Raw genomic sequence first — 19,160 nt, 5'->3', positions numbered from 1 at the left:
TCCTTGATCAGTTCCTTTTTCGTTGAAATGAAAGAAAGTCTAGTTTTCAACGTGAGAAACGAAGAGTAGAAAGGAATCCCAATAACATTAAAATGCTTTTTCTTTCTAGAAAATAATAACACAAAAGTTTAGCTCCTTTAAAGTTTTAGATACTGAGGTCAGCAGTAAACATTTGATTCTGGACGGGCTCTCAGTTTAAAATATTTCATGCGAACATGTTGTACTCTTCGAACTAAAGGGAGTGAGTTTCAGGAAAAAAAATAAATTGTTTTGTTTGCCTAGAGCAGCTGGTGGATGGACGCAAGGGCAAATATGATGATAACACTCGGCTGATAACAGGGCAAAACCTGCTAGCAAGAAAACGTACTGCGCTAGAGTCCTCTCTATTGGATGTCTTCCCTTCAAATTCTCTTACGAGGTAGATTAATCCTTCTCACCAGGGTCGTTGCCTGTGGAAAACTGAATTTTGTCTTTAGCTTTGTCTCTTGTGAAGAAGATCTGACTCTAAAACAATTGCATGCGATATTGACAGCTGTTAGCTTGAAGAGTCACATTACTGAAGCTCAAATTACATCTGCCAAGACTTGCGGGTAGTTGTAGAACCTGAAAAAACTGCGCATGCCCAGCTATATTTGTCTAATGTAGCGTTCCTAATATTTGCTTAACGAAAAATTTTCTAGGGTCTAGCGTCTAGCGAAATATTCTGGTAATGTATCCTTTTTATAGAGACCCCAAGAGAAGCAAGACCATCCAGAAAGAGAGTCGAGACAAACAACCATTCTTGCATTTCTAATGTCATGTTTCAGATTAATGTTGGGCACGAAAATTATTATCAGCGATTACAGTTGTAAACAAAAGGCGAGCAAAGGCGACAAAGTCGCATGGACCTAGCAAGTTTGTCACCTGCCACCAGGGGAATTACCTTTTCAGCTCAGGAATGTTGTTGATTAAACTCAAGCTCCAAAAGAGCAAAACGTGACAATTAACAGCAACTTAACAAATAACGAAAAAGCTATTGTCACATTATAATGAATTTCAAATAAACACCTTAATGGATACGGACAAATTGGCGGTATCGAAACTAAGAGCTTAATTTGCTTAATAATCGTTCATTGTTTTAAGCCATTACACATTACTTGTATGTGGCAATAAGGTATCATAACTGGTCACCTGATTTAACAACTTTTTCACGAGCTGACGGCTTGTTTTTCCGAAATAAAGCGGAAAGCGTTAAGAAATTGGTCTTCAGAAATAGCCACCAAATCAAACTTGAGTTCCAAAAGGACGAAACATGACTTTCAAAAACGACAAAACGTAAAACGTTCACAAATATTGTCACATTACAGTGACTGACATTTCAGGTAAACATGATAATTATCTGAAACAAATTGGTTTCAAATTAATGCTTTGAAATTACCGCTCGGCAAACCGTTAGGAATTAACCTTCGAAGATAACCACTGAGGAAATTTTAAGGAATGTGAGACCAGCCAGAAAAAGTGCCAAGCTAAGACTAACAACCATTCTTGCATTCCGAATATGAGTTTTAAGGCAACGTGAAAAAAAGAAAAACATTGTTGCATAAAAATATGATTGGAGAAAAAAAGCGACAAAAAGCGACGAAGTGGGGTTGACTAAGTATGTTTATCACCTGTTATCCTTGGGTATAACGTGCTCTCCAAAGGACGAAACGTGGCAGGACCGTAGGAGTAGGGGGGAGATGGAGGGAAGGGAAAACTACGTCAAACACCTTTCAGAGTCGGATCTGCCTTGAATAGTTAGCTAACTGTTTATCATAACCGTATGGAAGAGTGTCACAGAACGGCTACTATGGTCATATCGCTTTGCAATCCCAGGATCTCCGGTGAGATGATGTACTCTCGCTTGAAAGAGCCATTGTCTTGTATGTTACTCAGTCACTCCAATTCAGTACAGTTGTTTAAACAGACGTAGCCTAACGCTTGGGCATAAAATGACGCACGTGATCGCGAGTAGCTTTAATGTTCTTTGTGCCTCAATGCAATAATCGTGTTCAAAAACGGCCTGAAAATGACAACAAATCGTACCTCAAAAGTGTTCCAAAATGCGTCCAATAGTGTTGCAGTGCTTCTTGTTTTTCAAAATTTATCCGAGGGCAGATGGCCCGACTCTCCTAAGAGGATGTACCTCCGGCCAATCAGCACACACCATGCAGCTGTTGAAGTCGTTGTGCCTCCTCACAAAATTTTTTCTCACGAACCTTAGACGAAAACGGTTCTTGTCACAGCTGCATGTGAGTGAAATTACAGGCAAACACGTTAATTGATACGCCCAAATAGGCATCGAAATAGTGCTTAATTTACCTAATTACCACATATATTGTTTGTAGCCATTACATACTACTTACATGGAGCATTTAGGTATCACTATTGGCTACCTAAAATAACCATTTCCCAAGTAACTAGCGACTTCGTTCTTTGAAAGAAAGCGTTCTTTGAAAATGTTAAGGAATCGGCTTTCGGAAAAAAACCAGCTGCAGGGAATAAGTTGTTTGAAAAGAATATATCAAGTAAAACTACAACTCGTCCATCAAAGCGTTTAATAAGTTTTATTTGCAGAATTTTTAAAGACCAGACTTTGCCCAAGGTAAATTCCCCTAGTAGCAGATGACAACATATCTAGTCAACCCCACTTCGTCGACTTTTATCGTCTGTTGCTTTCGATCACTATTTTTATGCAACTTCGGGGGGGTTCTTATGTTAGCCTTAAAATTGATATTAGGAATGTAAAAATGTTGTTAGTACTAGCTTGGTACCTTCGTGGCTGGTGTTACGTTTCTCAAAATTTTAGCAAGAGCATAAAGCTTAAGTTATTCTCATTCAGTGATAAAACTACTCTAGATAAATGTAGCTGAGCACGCGCTGTTTTCAAGTTCAATGGTTGCAGGTATGTCTTGATAATTGCAAACTAAGCTGCTTCAATAAAACTTTTTTCAATTAACTGCTGTCATTTCTATTTTTCAACAATTAGGGCGGCTCTTGGAACACACAAGGTATCAGATCAATTTAAGGTTTTTTAAACTTCTAGAAATAATACTTATTAAAACTCCTTTTTACGCGATTCGTTGTTATCTTCGATATGCCTTGGTGGTCATCTTCGAAAGTCAATTTCCTAGCGATTTAAAACGATAATTTTAACTCCCTATTTCGATACTAATATGCGTGTCATGATTGTCGTGGTTGCCTGAAATGTCAAAGTATTTTGACAATGTTCCGGAACGTTTATGTTAAGTCGTTTTCAAAAGTCACGTTTTCGTTCTTTTGGAACTCAAGTTTAATTTGACGTTATTTCTGAAGACCAACTTCCTAATGCTTTCCGATTTATTTTAAAAAACAAGCCGTTAGTTAGTGAGAAAGTGGTTATTTTAGGTAACCGATAGCGATACCGTATTGCTACAGTTAAGTAGTATGTAATGGCTTAAAACAATGAACGATTATTAAGCAAATTAAAAGTACTTAGTTTCGATACCGCCAATTTGTACCTATCCATTAAGGTGTTTGCTTGAAATTCCCCATAACGAGACAAAAGCTCTTTTCGTTATTTGTTAAGTTGTATTTAATTGTCACATTTTGTTCTTTTGGAGCTCAGGTTTAATCAACAACATTTCTGAACTGAGAAGGTAATTCCCCTAGTAGCAGATGACAAAAGTGCCAAGTCGACACCACTTCGTCGCCTTTTGTTGTCTTTTGTTCTCAACTGCAATCTTTGATCGTAATTTTCGTGCACATTAGCCTGAAATATGACATTAGGAATGCAAGAATACTCGTTTGCAACCTTGCTGGGCATACGTGCTTTTCAGGTTTTACAACTGCCCGCAAGTCTTGGCAGTTGTAACTTTAGCTTCAATAATGTGACTTTTTAAACTAACAGTTGTCATGCTAGCAGTTGTCATGTCGCATGCAATTGTTTTAGAATTAGGTCTTCCTTAAAAAGAGACAAAGCAAAAGACAAAATTCAGTTTTCACAGGGAACGACCCTGTTGAGAAGGATTGGTCTTCTTCGGAAGAAATTTTTAAGGGAAGACATCCAAAAGAGAGAAGTCTAGCGCAGTAAGTTTTCTTGTTACCAGATTTGGCGTTGTTATCAGTGTTATCATGATACCCGCCCTCAATCCCATGCATCAGCTGTTCTGGGCAAACGAACCAATTTATTTTTTTCTGAACCTCACTCCCTTTAGTGTCGCTTAATAAACATGCAATATTACAAACTAGGATCACAACCAGAATCAAATCTTTTACTTCTGACCTCAACATCTAAAAACTTAAAGAAGCTGAACTTTTATATCATTACTTTTTTTAAGAAAAAGCATTTTTATGTTCTAAAGATTCATTTTTAACTTGGAAAATTTGTATTTTCCAAGTCGTAGTGGTGGGACGATTTGACTCCATCACTCCATCACTCCATGACTCCTTCACTCTTTCACTCCTTCACTCCTTCACTCCTTCACTCCTGTACTCCTTCGCTCCTTCGCTCCTTCGCTCCTTCGCTCCTTCGCTCCTTCGCTCCTTCGCTCCTTCGCTCCTTCGCTCCTTCGCTCCTTCGCTCCTTCGCTCCTTCGCTCCTTCGCTCCTTCGCTCCTTCGCTCCTTCGCTCCTTCGCTCCTTCACTCCTTCGCTTCAATTTAACTCCTGAAGAAGACTTATGTGGGCGTTGCCCGAGCTTCATTAGACCCCTAAAAGATACCACTTAAAAAGGAATAGAAAAAGGAATAGGTTCGATTACTAGCCATTGTTCAAGAAAGCATCTCACGCACTTTTGATCCAACTCGCGTAGTCGAGAGATCAGCGGAAAACAAATTAAAGCATTTCTTATATTATTATTTCTTCGAGTGCATCCTAAAGATACTTTGACAGCTAAAAATGGTGACGTTTCGTCATCAACACCCTAAGTGAGACCAGAATCCTTGATTTGCACCCGAAGCATCCCCGACCTTTTTTTAAAGGAGTCCCCCACGGGCTTCGAACATCGCACGGCCCAAGGCCGTTTTACAGTCGATTCCATGTGTCAAGTTAGTTATTCTTTGAAGTATTCAATATCTTACCGCAGAAATGATCTACATTAAATAGATTTTCGCTCGAACGCTTTTATATATAGAAGCTAATTATATCAATAGCTCATTTCCCAAAGGTGTCCGCTTATACAACAGCTCTCGATTGCCGAAAACTGAGGAGATATTGAAATTATAAAACTGATGAGCTGTATGTTTTTTCAAACTATGATTAAAGCCGTGATTAAAAGTTTCGGACAATCAACAGACAAGAGAATTGAAGAGAATTGGAACGACGCGTTTCGCTATTATTTATACAGTATTGTAAACAAATACTTCAAAGGTGAATACGGACATTGCGAAATGATTTGAACAAAATAGATGATAAATAGAAAAAAGACATTACACAAGACTGGGAGTTCAGCAGTCACTGATATCCTGAAAGGGAAGGGAAAAAAAAAAAGAAAAAAGAAAAAAAAAAGAAATTATTACAACACGGGGTATCCATATTTGGTCACCCAACCAAGCAGGAACCTCGTCGAACAGGGCTTTGTTGAGCGGAAGGGACGCGGCGCTGTCTTTGTGGTATCATGACTCTACGTTGGATAATTTTATTATTATTATATTATTATTATTATTATTATTATTATCATTATTATTATTAAGATTTTTCAAAAGGTAACAAAGAGAGAAAAAGATCACTGATATCGCCCGGGAAAATAAACCATTTCAGCGAGTTTTGAACCGAAACGGAAATTTCTTTGAAAATCACTGAACTCAACCAACCAACCACTGATAATTACCCCGCAGTTGTAACTTTAGCTTCTAGTGAACGTGAGCTTCAATAATGTAAACGTGACTTTTCAAATTAAAAAAAAAAAAGAAAACTGTCAATATCGTACGCAATTGTTTTATTGTTAGGTCTTTTTAGAAGGAGGCAACGCAACAAATAGCATTCAGTTCTCCCCAGGGAACTAAAAACAAGGCTGTTCAGAAAGATTAGTTTACCTCACAAGAGAATTTGAAGGGAAGACAATCAAGGAGAGGACTCTAGCGCAGTGAGTTTTCTAGTTACCAAATTTTACGTTGTTATTAGCTAAGTGCTATCATGATATTTGCCCGGATATGTCTATGCTAGAATGGACATTGGGCTCAATATGTGTACGGTAGATACCTAGTCGCACCATTTTGGTACGCTTCGACGGCATATCGGGCTCATTTGGTCTCGCCATGGGTATTTTGGCTTGACTACGTCTCGCCAAAATAAGAACTATGGCTCGACCAAACTCGTCTGATGTGCCGTCGAAGCGTACCAAAAAAGTGTGACTAGGTAGCTCTAAACAAACTGGAGGAATTAGGTTCCTTCTGAAACTCGCAGAATAAAACACGTCCGCATGAGTCATTTTAAACAGATAGCCCAAACAGAATCAAATTATTTACTGCTAACTGGGTAGGGCCCTCGCTGACACCAATGCAGTTTATACTTTTGTTGATATTTAGGTAAAAGCTACCAAAATTTACGACTTAAACTTAATTTATCTTGGAACAATTTGGTATGATATGCCATTGTACTCTGAACTTAATGTTCCCATGGCGGCCGTACTTTGAAAAGCATGATTTGTTTTTCAAACTTGAAATTTTACCTTTTTCACCTTTCATGCGCTCATTATTAAAGGGGCAGTGCTTTTTTTAAATCTACACCAATGATTTGCCCAGTAGTTCAGAAGCACTCACGTTTAGGATATTCGTAGACGATACAGATATATTTGCCTCGTCTCACGACGCAAAAAGTCTAGAAACATTCATTAATGCCGAGCTTAAAAAAGTGAATGACTGGTTCGATATTAACAAATTATCAATACATTTGTCGAAAACAAACTATATGATTGTAAAATCATCTAGGAAAAGAAATCATGAATTCATAATAAACATGCAAAGTTCAAATGGCGCGAACCATACTTTGGAAAGAAAAGATCGCATTTAATACTTAGGTGTGATGCCTGAAGAAAGAGTCTCTTTTAAGTACCATATCGCATATGTTTGATCACGAATGTCACGAAACCTCGGAATAATTTCAAAATTAAGATACTACCTAACACTTTCTCACTTAAAACAAATTTACTATAGCCTTATATATCCTTATATAGCATATGCCATCTTACCTTGGGGGAACTGACTTACAAGACCTTTATACAATATGTACAGACCAAGCAAAACCATGCCATCAGATTAATATTCTTTTTTTGCAAGAACTTTCGGTGAACAAACAGATAGCGCTGTCCCTCTATTAAACCTTTTAGAACTTCTCACAGTGAACAATGTTTACCGTTTACATACAATAAGATTTTCTCACTTGTGGCATAAAAACCTATTTCCAAACGTTTATCACGATTCTTTCCAATACACTAGTAACATTCATGCTTATAATGCTAGATACGCCGCTAGGCAAAACCTTTGCAATTCAGGAGTCAGAACAAACACAGGGAAACAAAATATATCCTATATGGCTTCCGTCTTTTGTCATGATATTCCTTCTTGTTTGAAAAATCTTAATGTGTACCACTTTTCTAAACAAATTAAGCTATATCTCTTCTCTGAACAACTCCCTGCGTTTGCACTTTATTTACCCGTCTCTTTCATTCCCTTGGTCATATTTTGTTTTGCACGTAAAAGGCAAGGGAATAACTCGAAAACCGCACGGTTCATTTATCCCCCTGGCTCGACTTTAAACCCATATCTTTTTCCCTAAGTTATTGTAATTTTCTTCGCAAATGTGTATTAAGTGTGAAGAGTAAATAAAGCATTTTTAGGACTTTAAAAAGCAATTTATGAGTTCTGGGTGGTGCAGTGGGGGAGGTCAATTAAAGCCCGTTCTAAATAAGGTTGACTGCTTACCTGTGAACGTAAGTGGGGTCCAAAAAAATTCAATTCCTCAAACAAAGAGCACAATTATTTTTTTACCTGGTGTATGAGGTAGCTTTGCCTTGCGTTTGTGAGCGGCACAGTGACTTGAATTGGTCTTACATGACTCAGCAACACACTTAACACAACTCAGTATGTAACTTACTGATTTTTTTTATTCTTTTCTCAAAGACCATGAAGCGTTTTGTTTTCTTCATGATAACTTGGGCCTTGGTGGCGGCAGTCCCTCGTGACAACCGAGCTCAGGTAAGCGTGTGACCTCCGTTCCTTCGTACTTCGTTAGGTTTCCTAAAGACGAACTATTTCATTTTTCTAAGCTGTCTGAAATCGTTTTAAAGCCATGACGCCATAAGCATCGCTTAATGTTGATATGCAAAATTCCTTTGCATAATGATTTTACACACGACTGATCACTGAATCTGATCGAGCGGAACTGAGAACTAATTCGTTCCCTTGCGATCCGCCATCTTGATTTGGGCAAGTAAACTCGTCTTTTGGCAGTTTCTGTTTTGCAATTTCCTGGCTCAAGGTTAAGAGGGCATCGTTAAACGTCATCGCTTCTGAATTAATTTACGTGTCATTTATTCATACTGATATGATTAATTTATTTCCTTACCAGGCTGAAAACCAAGATAAAGACCCTGGTAAGTGTTTCAACCGTCCTCCTTTAGCAATTGTAAGTAGCAGTAAAACATTAATTTTTATTTTATTTTTTGTTGTTCTTGCAAATTGCCAAAATATTGTTGCTAACATTTTGTACTATATCAAACATTACATCTAATAAGTACAAGCTTGGATATGGACGTTACATTCAAGTTATGGTGGTGGGAGTAAGCCAAATTCTAAGCCCCAAATTCTCTTCCATCGACGAAAAAAAAAATACATAAGCGTAAAAACTTACCCTTTGTTCCCTATCATCATCTATTTGCTATTTAGTTTTTTACCACTTGATAGTTTGACCGCAAGAAAAGTGAGTATGATTATTTATTTTTTTCCCAGGAGGGCACGGTAACGAATCTTGCAATCTGATTGGTTCTTAGCGCGGTCCGGATTTTCCTACTTGCCGACCGTATACAAACCATGGCAAAAACTCTTACGAGTTAACTAGCGAGTTACCCAGATACTCGCCAAAGAAAGATGTATTAAATAGCAGATTTATTTCGAACTACTTTTTGTTAGTTGCATCTAGTTTTAGGGTAATCGAATGCTTTTTGGAGCAAACCGGTCATGATCCGGAAAAAAAAAAACATTGGGATGGAAATTAAATAAGAGCTCCTGCTCAAAAGTGGCCAACATTTTTGACTAAAGACAATCCTGAATGCAAACTACATTACATTGATGAGCAAATTTACGATTGTTCCCGAAGTGCAATTATTCATTTTACTTTTTATCTGATGTAGTTGAATGAATGAATGAATAAATAAATTTCATTTTTTCTCCTCAGACGTACCCAAAGAACTTTTCGACAACTCAAGGGAATATCCTGAAAATAATTTCCATACTTTTGAAGGTTAGTAGATTAGCAATACATTTAATAAATAACGATTAGTGTATCATTTTTTTTTTCTCAGAAGGTACTAGAGCGTGCGTGAAAATCACCTCTTGCGAGTTGTAACTATAGTTAAAGCGACAACGGAAGATGACGTTTAAATAGACATAGGCCTAGGAATCGGAGATATATCGGGGTCTCCTTTCTCCGAAACTCCTGTTTCGGGAAAATACAGTTTTCGGGAAAATACAGTTTTGCAAACAAAACGCTCATAATTTACGTAACAAAAGGAAATTGAAAAGAAAGTTGCTGCTCAAATGTGGCCAGTAAGCTAAAGACATCCTGAATGCACCTACGTAACCGACATGCGCAAATCTAAAATTGCCTTCCCCCCCCGTTTGCAGTTATTCATTGCATTTATTTATTTATTTATTTATTTATTTATTTTTATGTTGTGTAGTTAAATGAATGAATAAATAGATTTCATTTATTTTCCCAAGACGCACCCGAAGAAGTTTTCGACAATTCAAGGGAATATTCCAAATATAATTTCCAGGCTTTTGAAGAAGGTTAGTAGATTATTTAGCAATACATTTAGTACATAGGCAACGATTGGTCTATCATTCTTCTTAGAGATACTAGAGTGAGCGTCAAAATCACCCCCTGCGAGTTGTAAGTAAGTACAGTGATTATGGAAGATAACTCTTAGATAGGCATAAAGGCGTAAGAGCCGGAGGTCTTTCGGCGTTCCAGATCCCACTGCCGTTTTTCCCCTCAAAACTTTGTTTCGAGAGAATCGTACAATCGTACAAAACGCTCATAATTATTATTTAGGCAACAGGATGTCAATTAAATAAACGTACTTACTAAAAAGTGGCCATCAGGCTAACAAAATCCTGCATGCAACCTGCATGACCATATGAGCAAAATTAAAATTCTCCCCGCTGTTTGCAATTATTCATTTCATTTATTCGTTTTATCGGGTGTAGTTTAATAGTCTTAAATAAACGAGTAGATAAATTTCTGTTTTTTTTTTTCTATTAGACGTACCAGAAGAAGTTTTCGACAGTTCAAGGGAATATCCCGAAAATAATTTCCAGACTCCTGAAAGAAGTGAGGCGACGATTACCCTATCATTTTTTTTTTCAGAAACCCTAGAGCGCGCGTGAAAATCACCCGCTGCGAGTTGTAAACGTTTAGTTGGAAGAGGACTTTTAAATAGCATATGCCTAAGAGCCGGAGGTCTGTGCCGGGGTGTTCGAGAGCCCCCTTCCCCCTTCCCCCTTCCCCCGATACCCCTGTTACGAGAGAATCGTACAATTTTGCTGGCAAAACGTTCATAATTTTGGGTAACAGAAGGAAATTAAAGACTTTCGCGCTTAAAAGTGGCCATCAGGTCAAAGACATCCTTAATGCAACCTTCATGAACATAGGAGCAAATTTAAAATTGTTCCCGCTGCTTGCAATTATTAATTTCATTTTTTGTTTTCAATCTGGTATACTTAAATGAAAGAATAAGTAAGTTTTACTGTTTTTTCCTGAGACGCATCGGAAGACGTTTTCGACAATTCAAGGGAATATCCAGGAAATAATTTCCAGACTTTTACGGTAGAAGGTTAGTAGATTATTTAAAAATACATTTAGTAGACAAAGAGCAGTCAATCTTTTTCTCAGAGATACTAGAGCGCGCGTGAAAATCACCACCTAAATTACAGAAATAATGTAAGATGACTTTACAATACCATCCATAGTACTGTTCTAAGAACCGTGGGTCTGTGGGGTTCCACAGCCATATGCCTCCTGTTTCGGGGAAATCAGCACGAACAAACACGATACCTTTGTTCGATCGAATGGAAAATGGTAGGAGCTGACGGATACGAAATGATTTCCCGAATTTTATGTCGGTTCTGAAGTAAATAAAAACACTGATTAAAATGAAAGCTTTCCTGGCATGAACGAATAAGAATGTTTTGCAGATACAAGGTATGCAGCAATAGCTCTGTAGGAAACAGCACAGGAAAGTGACTTACTATTCGCCAACTGGGCAGAATAATTCAAATAATGATCAAAAGCCATCTATTTGCAGCGTCGTTTGAAAATGGTACGAAGATATTAAATTTCCATGCGTTCTTCCCGTTGTAACTGCCCCTCGCGATCGGTCGCCGTAAATGCTCGGTCAGGGCCTAAGTGCCTAAACAACGGACAGACAACATTCATTTTAGCGCCCATACCTAAGAACTGGGTGCTGGCACAAAGTTTGCTCAGGGCCTTGATCTCCTGAAATTCTCGAGATAAATCCTGATGGAATAGTAAAGTTTTCTTTAGTAAAATGATACCTGGAGCTTTCGCAGCATCTGAGTACAGCAATTTTCGTAACGTTTTAACACGATAAAAGGAGAACTAAGAATTCAGAAAGGCTGCAGCAGCTAATAAATTCGCAAAAATCTTTTTTCATTCATCGTTGAGCAAGTTCGATGCGCACTCCATACTTTTTGCAAAGGAGAATATCAAAACTTATCTGCCTTTGCTTTGCCTTCACTTGGACCAAGTTTAATGATGGATAAACAAATCTCGCCAATTTTACGATCAATAACTAGGGACACCAAAATAAATCGCCACCTGGTAACGCCCTGCTACTCCCAGTAGTGTCTTCAGGAAAGTTTCACAAAGGAAGACCATTGATTTTGATTTAGATTCTGAGAGATGCGAAAATTAAATTCCCAGCGATTGGTCCCGTACGTTGCAACTGAATGCATCTGGTCCACACGATACCAATTTTTTAAATCGCTTCCATGCATTCAGGTAAATTCAGGCCCGGTTCTTATTTTTTCTTGGCATTTTCTCGGTATTTTCTAAATCACATTCTAAAGCTTTTCGAAGGACTACGCACGTTCCAAAGATTGAACCAACCAAGACAACGGATTTCCTCCGTTTCAACCCAAACCAAATTCGGTTGGTTTGGCGGAAGTTTCCCAATACACCTTAGTCTTTTGCGGCTGCAACAAGGGTTGCAGCCCTTTAAACCGGGTTGAAAAAGCTGGTTTAATGACTGATCACCCAAGCTAACCAGAAAGAGTTGTTAACCAACATGACACATTAAAAAATAGTTGGTCCCAATAGAACTCGACCATAGATTGACATGTTACGGGGCCCTTTCAACTTCAATTTTCTGGACCTCTTTCTTTCTACACCCATCAAATTAACCCAAAAGAGGAAGTGGAGTGAAACAAGACATGCATTTCGTATACCTTTATTCCATTAATTAATTGATTATTCAGTAAATTAACATTTCAGTTTGCTACCGCCAATTCAATTTCCTAGGATCAATTTCATTTATTTTTCTCCTTAGACGTGATTAAAGATTCTTTTGACAAACAGAGGAACCTTCACGAAGATCATTCTAGATATTATTATTATTGGGATACAAGTAAGATTCTTTTTCAATACTTCGATATTTTTTATTAATTATTTCATTTTTTTCTTTTCTCGCTCCACTTCGTTATCCTTTATGCAACGTGCAAAGTAGAAAAGTCATATTCATCTTCTACACAATTGCGGGTATAGTATGTATTTCTGGTTCGCAAGATGGCACAGCGATAGAATGAAATACGGGCTATGAAGTTTGTTAAAGCAGCCAAGTTCTTATTCCATAAATGAAATTGTCGAAGACGAAACTCAGGGGGTGGGAGTTTTGTAGCGTTTTACAGTTCCCACATTTCTTTAATAGATTAAACTTACTGTAGGAGCCCGTGCACACCTTTGATAGTGAAGATAAAATTTGATGATTTCAGGAACTTGTTAACATTGTTATGACTCTCTTTGGCAAACTTCGTTTGAAATGCTGAACTGCTTCCAAGATTTAGGCAATTACAAAGTTTAATTTCGGTCGAAATATCATTTTTGGCATTTGATATCAACAAAAACACTAATTTCCTATGTGTTTGACTACGCAACAAAACGATTTTGCATATTCTCTCTACATAGATAACATCGCTTATGTAAAGATTGTAGCGATGACGGGCGACGTTTATGGTGGAGGTCAAGAGCGTCGCTGGGGCGCAAATCCAGAACTGGAGATCGTTCTGAACAACGGCATGAAATATCGAGCAGAGTTGAAAGGCGACAAGTATAAAGGAAAACGATACGAAATAGAATTGTACGTCCACAGTGACTTCACACCGAAACTCGTGTGCACTCATCAAGACATCAAGAAAGTTTATCTCAAGGCTCGAGGCAATGATGGATGGTACGTAGAATCGATCGCTACCTACACCGCCGGAAGAAATAAAAAGTACACCAAACTGACCACTGATCCAGGCTTTAGTATGTGGGTAGATGGCAATGAGGAACATCTTTACCCATACAATGCCAAAAAGCACCTCCTCACCAATGCTGTTCCAGGATCCTGTATCACCTACATACGTGTAGACGCAATGACTGGGAACGAGGTAGGAGCTGATTTCTCGAAAAAGTGGGGAAAGAACCACTTGATAGTACTGATTCTATCAAATAACCAGAAACTTCAGGCACAACTTGAAGGGCCTATGATACGAGACACAGCTTATATGCGAGAGTTACACTTTGCAAGCCGGTTTCAAACTACACAGTGCGTGACATTATCTGACATTAAGGAAATTCACCTACAAACTCAATATGGAGGAAATGACGGTTGGTACATAGCATCCATTCGCACGTCTGCTAAGACTGGCGATAAGCAGTACGAAGATCTGACAAATGATCCGCGCCTCAACAAGTGGCTTGATGCTGATGAAGAGTACAAGTATCCATACAATGCCAAAGACATCAAACTAACAAGTGTAGATCAAGAAACCCTTAACTGTGAATATAGCAATCCAACTTGTGAATGCGATGCAAATGTAGGTGTTTGTACATTTAACCTTGAAATTGATGAAATTCGAACCTTCACCAGCTATCAAAAGTTATCTGTGGATGAGCCTACAGGAATTGCTATGCGAGGATCCCAGGGAGTCATCTACTATTTCGGTGACGATGGGACACTTACGCCACTGCAAACAGATAGAAAGTGTTCAACGCAGGACAGCGCTAAATGCACTTATCCCCAGTTTGTGGATGGTAAAACATACCGTTTGGCGATAGCTGTCAATGGACAGATTCCTGGACCTACCTTGATAGCTCACGAAGGGCAGACTGTTGTAGTTCATGTTCACAACAATCTCACCATTGAGGGTATTTCAATTCACTGGCACGGGATTCACCAGAAAGGAACACCTTGGATGGATGGTGTAGGGCAAGTGACGCAATGTCAGATAGGGCCTCAAACGAGCTTTTCATACATGTACACTGCTAGTCCTTCAGGGACGTTTTGGTACCATTCTCACAGTGGCGCCCAAAGAACAGATGGCTTCTATGGTGCTCTTATAGTTAAAGAAAGACCTGAAAGAATGGAACATGTCCAAGCTGAACTTCAAAGGCACGGTGTCCATGTTGCATTTGAAGACCTTCCAGATAAACACACCTTATCGCTTCTAGACTGGCAACATGAGGCATCCTTGGACCTGTTCACACAGATCCATGCCAGCTTAGGCTTTTATCCAGACAAACCAATTGGCGAGGTGCCTACTCGAGATGATAAAAGGTATGAATCCACACGTAGCTTTGAAGAAGGAGAAGTTGGACCTGTCCCGTTTTTTTCTGGAATTATCAATGGGAAAGGCAGGCATGTTGATGTCCCATACATCAAAACAAGATTGAGTATATTTACTGTTGAAGCGGGAAAGACGTATCGCTTTCGCTTAGTTGGAGCCCAAGGACTATATGCTTTCAGATTTTCCATTGATGGTCATAAACTGACTGTGGTAAATACCGACGGCTATTGGCTTGAGCCAGTAAAAGACGTCGATTACATCATCATCCACACAGGAGAGAGGTATGACTTTCTACTTAGTGCAACCAATACAAATGGGCCGAGTGACTACTGGATGCGTGCAGAGACTCTAGAGATTGATAGAAGTGTGGCCGGGCCACCCTACCAGTCACTAGGACATGTGGCAGAGGCTATTTTGCACTACAAACAGCCGGGAGACTCGGATGATCCAGATTTTAATGTACCGTCATCAAAATACCAAGAAATCAAAGACAGGTCTCCTCCCATACAATGCACCAGGAATGACCCATGCAAAGCAGTGAACTGCCCGTTTCAGGACTTTCATCCCTCATATTACATTAACTGTGTTAATGTACAAAGCCTACGTTTACTTGAGCCGACTCCAACTGAGGAACTTCCAAATGCATACCCTAGAAGCAATTGCAAAGATTGCAGACATTTCATCAACTTTAATTTTGAGGGTGGCTCTCAAACTAGTGCAGTGAATGGGCGCAATTTCATTCTCCCTTCTTTTCCTCCCCAAACCCAAAATGAAGAGTTTGAAAAATATGACATAAAGTGTAGCCTTAAGGCCGACTGCAATCCATCGACACCCGAGTGCTCATGTGTCCATGTAATAGACATTCCCAAAGGGGAAACTATTCAGCTGGTGCTTACAGCAATTGGTGCTTACCACAACGCCCATCCAATTCATCTTCATGGCCACACATTTCATGTTGTTCATGTTGGATATCCAGAGTATGACGGCACAACTGGTTTTGTTGGAAACCACAACAGCGATATATACTGCGATGACATCCACTGTACCAAAGAGGGCTGCGACCCAAAGAGATGTACCAGACCGAGTTGGAAAACTGAGCCAAAGTACTTTTCCATCGATAGCCGTACGGTCAGAAAGGACACAGTTATGGTTCCTGCTGGGGGATACGTTGTCATCAATTTCCTATCTGATAATCCTGGTTACTGGTTTCTTCACTGCCACATAGAGGTGCACCAGCTCGAGGGAATGGCAATGATTGTCGATGAGACTGGTGGCAAGCCGATGCAGCCTCCGGCAGGGATGAACAAGTGTGGAGACTTTGAGATAAGTGTCGACACTTTTCGCTCGTACGGCTCCAACATGATCTCTTAACTGAATTAGGGAAGGTGCTAGCATTCTCAGCAGCCATTGGTCTCATGCAAGCTAGTAATTAGAAAACGCTCTGCTAAAAGGCGGACTTTTGTGACTCTTTAAAGTTAATTACTCAAAGACGGTAGCGTTACGTAGATGTATTGAGGAAATGGAAGATAGATTGCAAGGGAAAGGACGGGATAAGAAGTTTGTTGTAGACTTATGGATGGTTTATATAGTACGCTGGACAAAAATGTTCTGGATCGACGCTTTACAACAAAAAATTAGAACAAAATAGGTGACAAAAATTTTGTGATTTAGTAAAACTTGATAAAATTCCACACATGGAAAGCTATTTTATATGAATCACGCAAGAAAGGCTTGCGTTACAGCATTTCCAAATTTGGTAACTGAATCACAAAAGTATGCAAAATCACGTTATATCTGAGAAACAAGAGTCACATTTGAAGTGTTGTTTTGCGAAGAAGATCGTTTCGTGTTGGTGGATTTTTTTGTTAAAAATTTGACAAGAAATTAAAGCATGAGAACGACTTGCAGCTTATTTGGCCACTGAGACACGTTTTCGTCTTCTGAAATTGATCTTCTTTAAAGTCCTTAAACTGTTCTTGTCACTAGATCGGTCTTCCACATGTTTTGAAGATGGCTGCCTGTAGCTCGTGCTTCCTACAAGCCACAATTGTACAAAATGCTGGTGTGTGAAAGGATTGTCGGCCAAGAACTTGAAACACTGCTATTTGTGCTTTTATTAAAGAAAGTTTCCGGACTTGCCTCTGGGCTGGACTCATCTACCAGGAGCTCGCCATTTTCACGCATTTTCTTCCATAACAGCTTTGTTTGTTTGCCTTGTAGCGCGGCTTTGATGTATCACAGGATTATAGTGCTGTTGAAATGGATTATCGCTACTTACTCAGGCCATCTCACCGAATTCATGAAAAAAAAAAAAAAAAAAAAAAATTCCACGAAAGCGTAACAATGTTCTTCGCTCAACAACATTGGTCTAGCGCAACGATGTACACCATAACTATTTTTTCTTAGAAATCGTGTAATTTTCTTTATTTTTGTGATTCAGTCCGCAAATTTAGATGCGCTGTAACGCAAGGAAGACTTGCGTGATGTGTGAGAAAATAACTTTATATGTGTAGAATTTAATATGGTTTAAGACAATTACAAAATTATTTGGATCGCTTTGCTTGTTTTATTTTTTGTTGTAAAACGTCGATCCAGAACAGATTTGTCCAGCGAACTATTTACGAAGGAATCCACTGTAAAGGCCATTTTAGTTTAAGGTGCCACTACATTAAAAACGACCTTTGCTGTTGAAAAAAGATTAGTAAGTACTACTAGACTAACACCAATCAAAACAACTGGTTAGAAGTAATCTGGGACACAATGAAATGTAATATTAAATATTTAGTATTTGGTGACAACGGTTATCAACATTTGTTATATTTACTGATTTCTCAGATTTGATAATCTTCAGCGTCACACAGAAACATTTTTACATCTACAGCTGGAGATTTATGTGTGAACTACAAGTAATAAAGTTGTTGATTGACAGACAGATCGTGACTCTTAATCAATGATGTTTTATCTGTGGGGAGTAAAAACAGAAGAGAAGTTGACCCACCCCACCCATCCATCTCAAATGAAAAACGAAGATAATAATTTGGGTATTTTCCTTATCAATCTTAGTAAATAGATAATAAATTTAGGTTGCAAGCTTTTTTAACCTGAACATCTGACAGCCAACTTGCTTTGAAATGGTCACGACATATTTCCATTAGGGATCCATTGACAAATTAAATTGGTTTTAAAATGCTTTTTCGGTTTCCCTTATCGCCGTTGTGTTCCCAAATGACTTCTTGCGAATGATTTGGTTGGGTTCCACTTTGTTTATGATCTGAAAGCGAAGAAAATATTCCAGTCTAAACAACACCATACAGCTGGCATCACTTTCATCTTTAAAAGATAATTTCATAAACAAGTGATAGGAACTGTAGGGAGTAGACAAAACCTGAGCAAAAAATAAGTGAATTGACTCTCCACGCGTTCAGGAAAGGGATGGGGAAAACTGACATTAAAGTCACGTGCCTCCATTGATCATGCGGCCTCCGTCGTGGATTATGTAACAGAGAGAAGTCTTTGCACTCAAAAACATGCCCCCCCTGATCTTTTCTGGTTTTTTTTTTCTTTCTTTCTTTTATTTTGTAAAGTGCTGGAAACTGTTTTGAACCAGCTTTAAAGGAACCATTCTATGTTAATGCTGAGTTGGATCTGTATAATGTATCTCTACTGGGCAAAGTATAAAAAGGATAACTCTCCGCAACCTACCTCAGCTTAAATGTGGTTATCAAACTTTTCATGGTCGTGATCTGGATGGTTAGAACAAACGAAACACTTGAAAAGAAAAATATGAATCCCCATATGCAGTTGCAAGGAATGAACAAGGTTACGCAAAGAAAGGAAACATATAAAACCGGCCGATAGTGAACAAAGTAGGAAAGGAACGAAATTCACTAAGGAGGGGTTGTTTCTGTTTCCGAAGAACGAGCAAAGGCCAAAAGTTTCCATTTTCGGGCTTTGCTTCCCATCCTCATGACGTACTCCATGAAAACGGTCACCGAAAACACAAATTTTTGTAAACGTCTCCCCTTAAGATGGAATTTTTGAACAGTCGCCAGTTTCACCTTTTTGTGGGAACCAGCTTCATGAGGGTGACACGCGCTA

General features: G+C 38.8%; 1 protein-coding gene across 2 annotated transcripts; it reads left to right on the top strand.

Moving 5' to 3' along the window:
• The first annotated feature begins 3,958 nt into the window (after window positions 1–3,958).
• Window positions 3,959–18,128, top strand: LOC145492073 (uncharacterized). Of its 2 annotated transcripts, XM_081471390.1 has the most exons (10): window positions 3,959–4,086; window positions 5,946–6,082; window positions 8,118–8,192; window positions 8,566–8,590; window positions 9,391–9,456; window positions 9,936–10,004; window positions 10,480–10,548; window positions 10,979–11,050; window positions 12,785–12,862; window positions 13,420–18,128. In XM_081471390.1, exons 3-10 carry the CDS (start codon window positions 8,121–8,123, stop codon window positions 16,431–16,433), a joined length of 3,465 nt encoding a protein of 1,154 aa, XP_081327516.1. In that variant the 5' UTR covers window positions 3,959–4,086; window positions 5,946–6,082; window positions 8,118–8,120; the 3' UTR covers window positions 16,434–18,128. The 2 variants fall into 2 exon arrangements, with proteins under 2 accessions (XP_081327516.1, XP_081327517.1); XM_081471391.1 differs by lacking the exon at window positions 5,946–6,082.
• The last annotated feature ends 1,032 nt before the right edge of the window (window positions 18,129–19,160 follow it).

This window comes from Orbicella franksi, chromosome 7 (genome assembly GCF_964199315.1).
Source record: "Orbicella franksi chromosome 7, jaOrbFran1.1, whole genome shotgun sequence".
Lineage (NCBI taxonomy): Eukaryota > Metazoa > Cnidaria > Anthozoa > Scleractinia > Merulinidae > Orbicella > Orbicella franksi.
The sequence above is the reverse complement of the archived record's forward strand: the minus strand, read 5'-3'. Positions and strand labels throughout refer to the sequence as shown.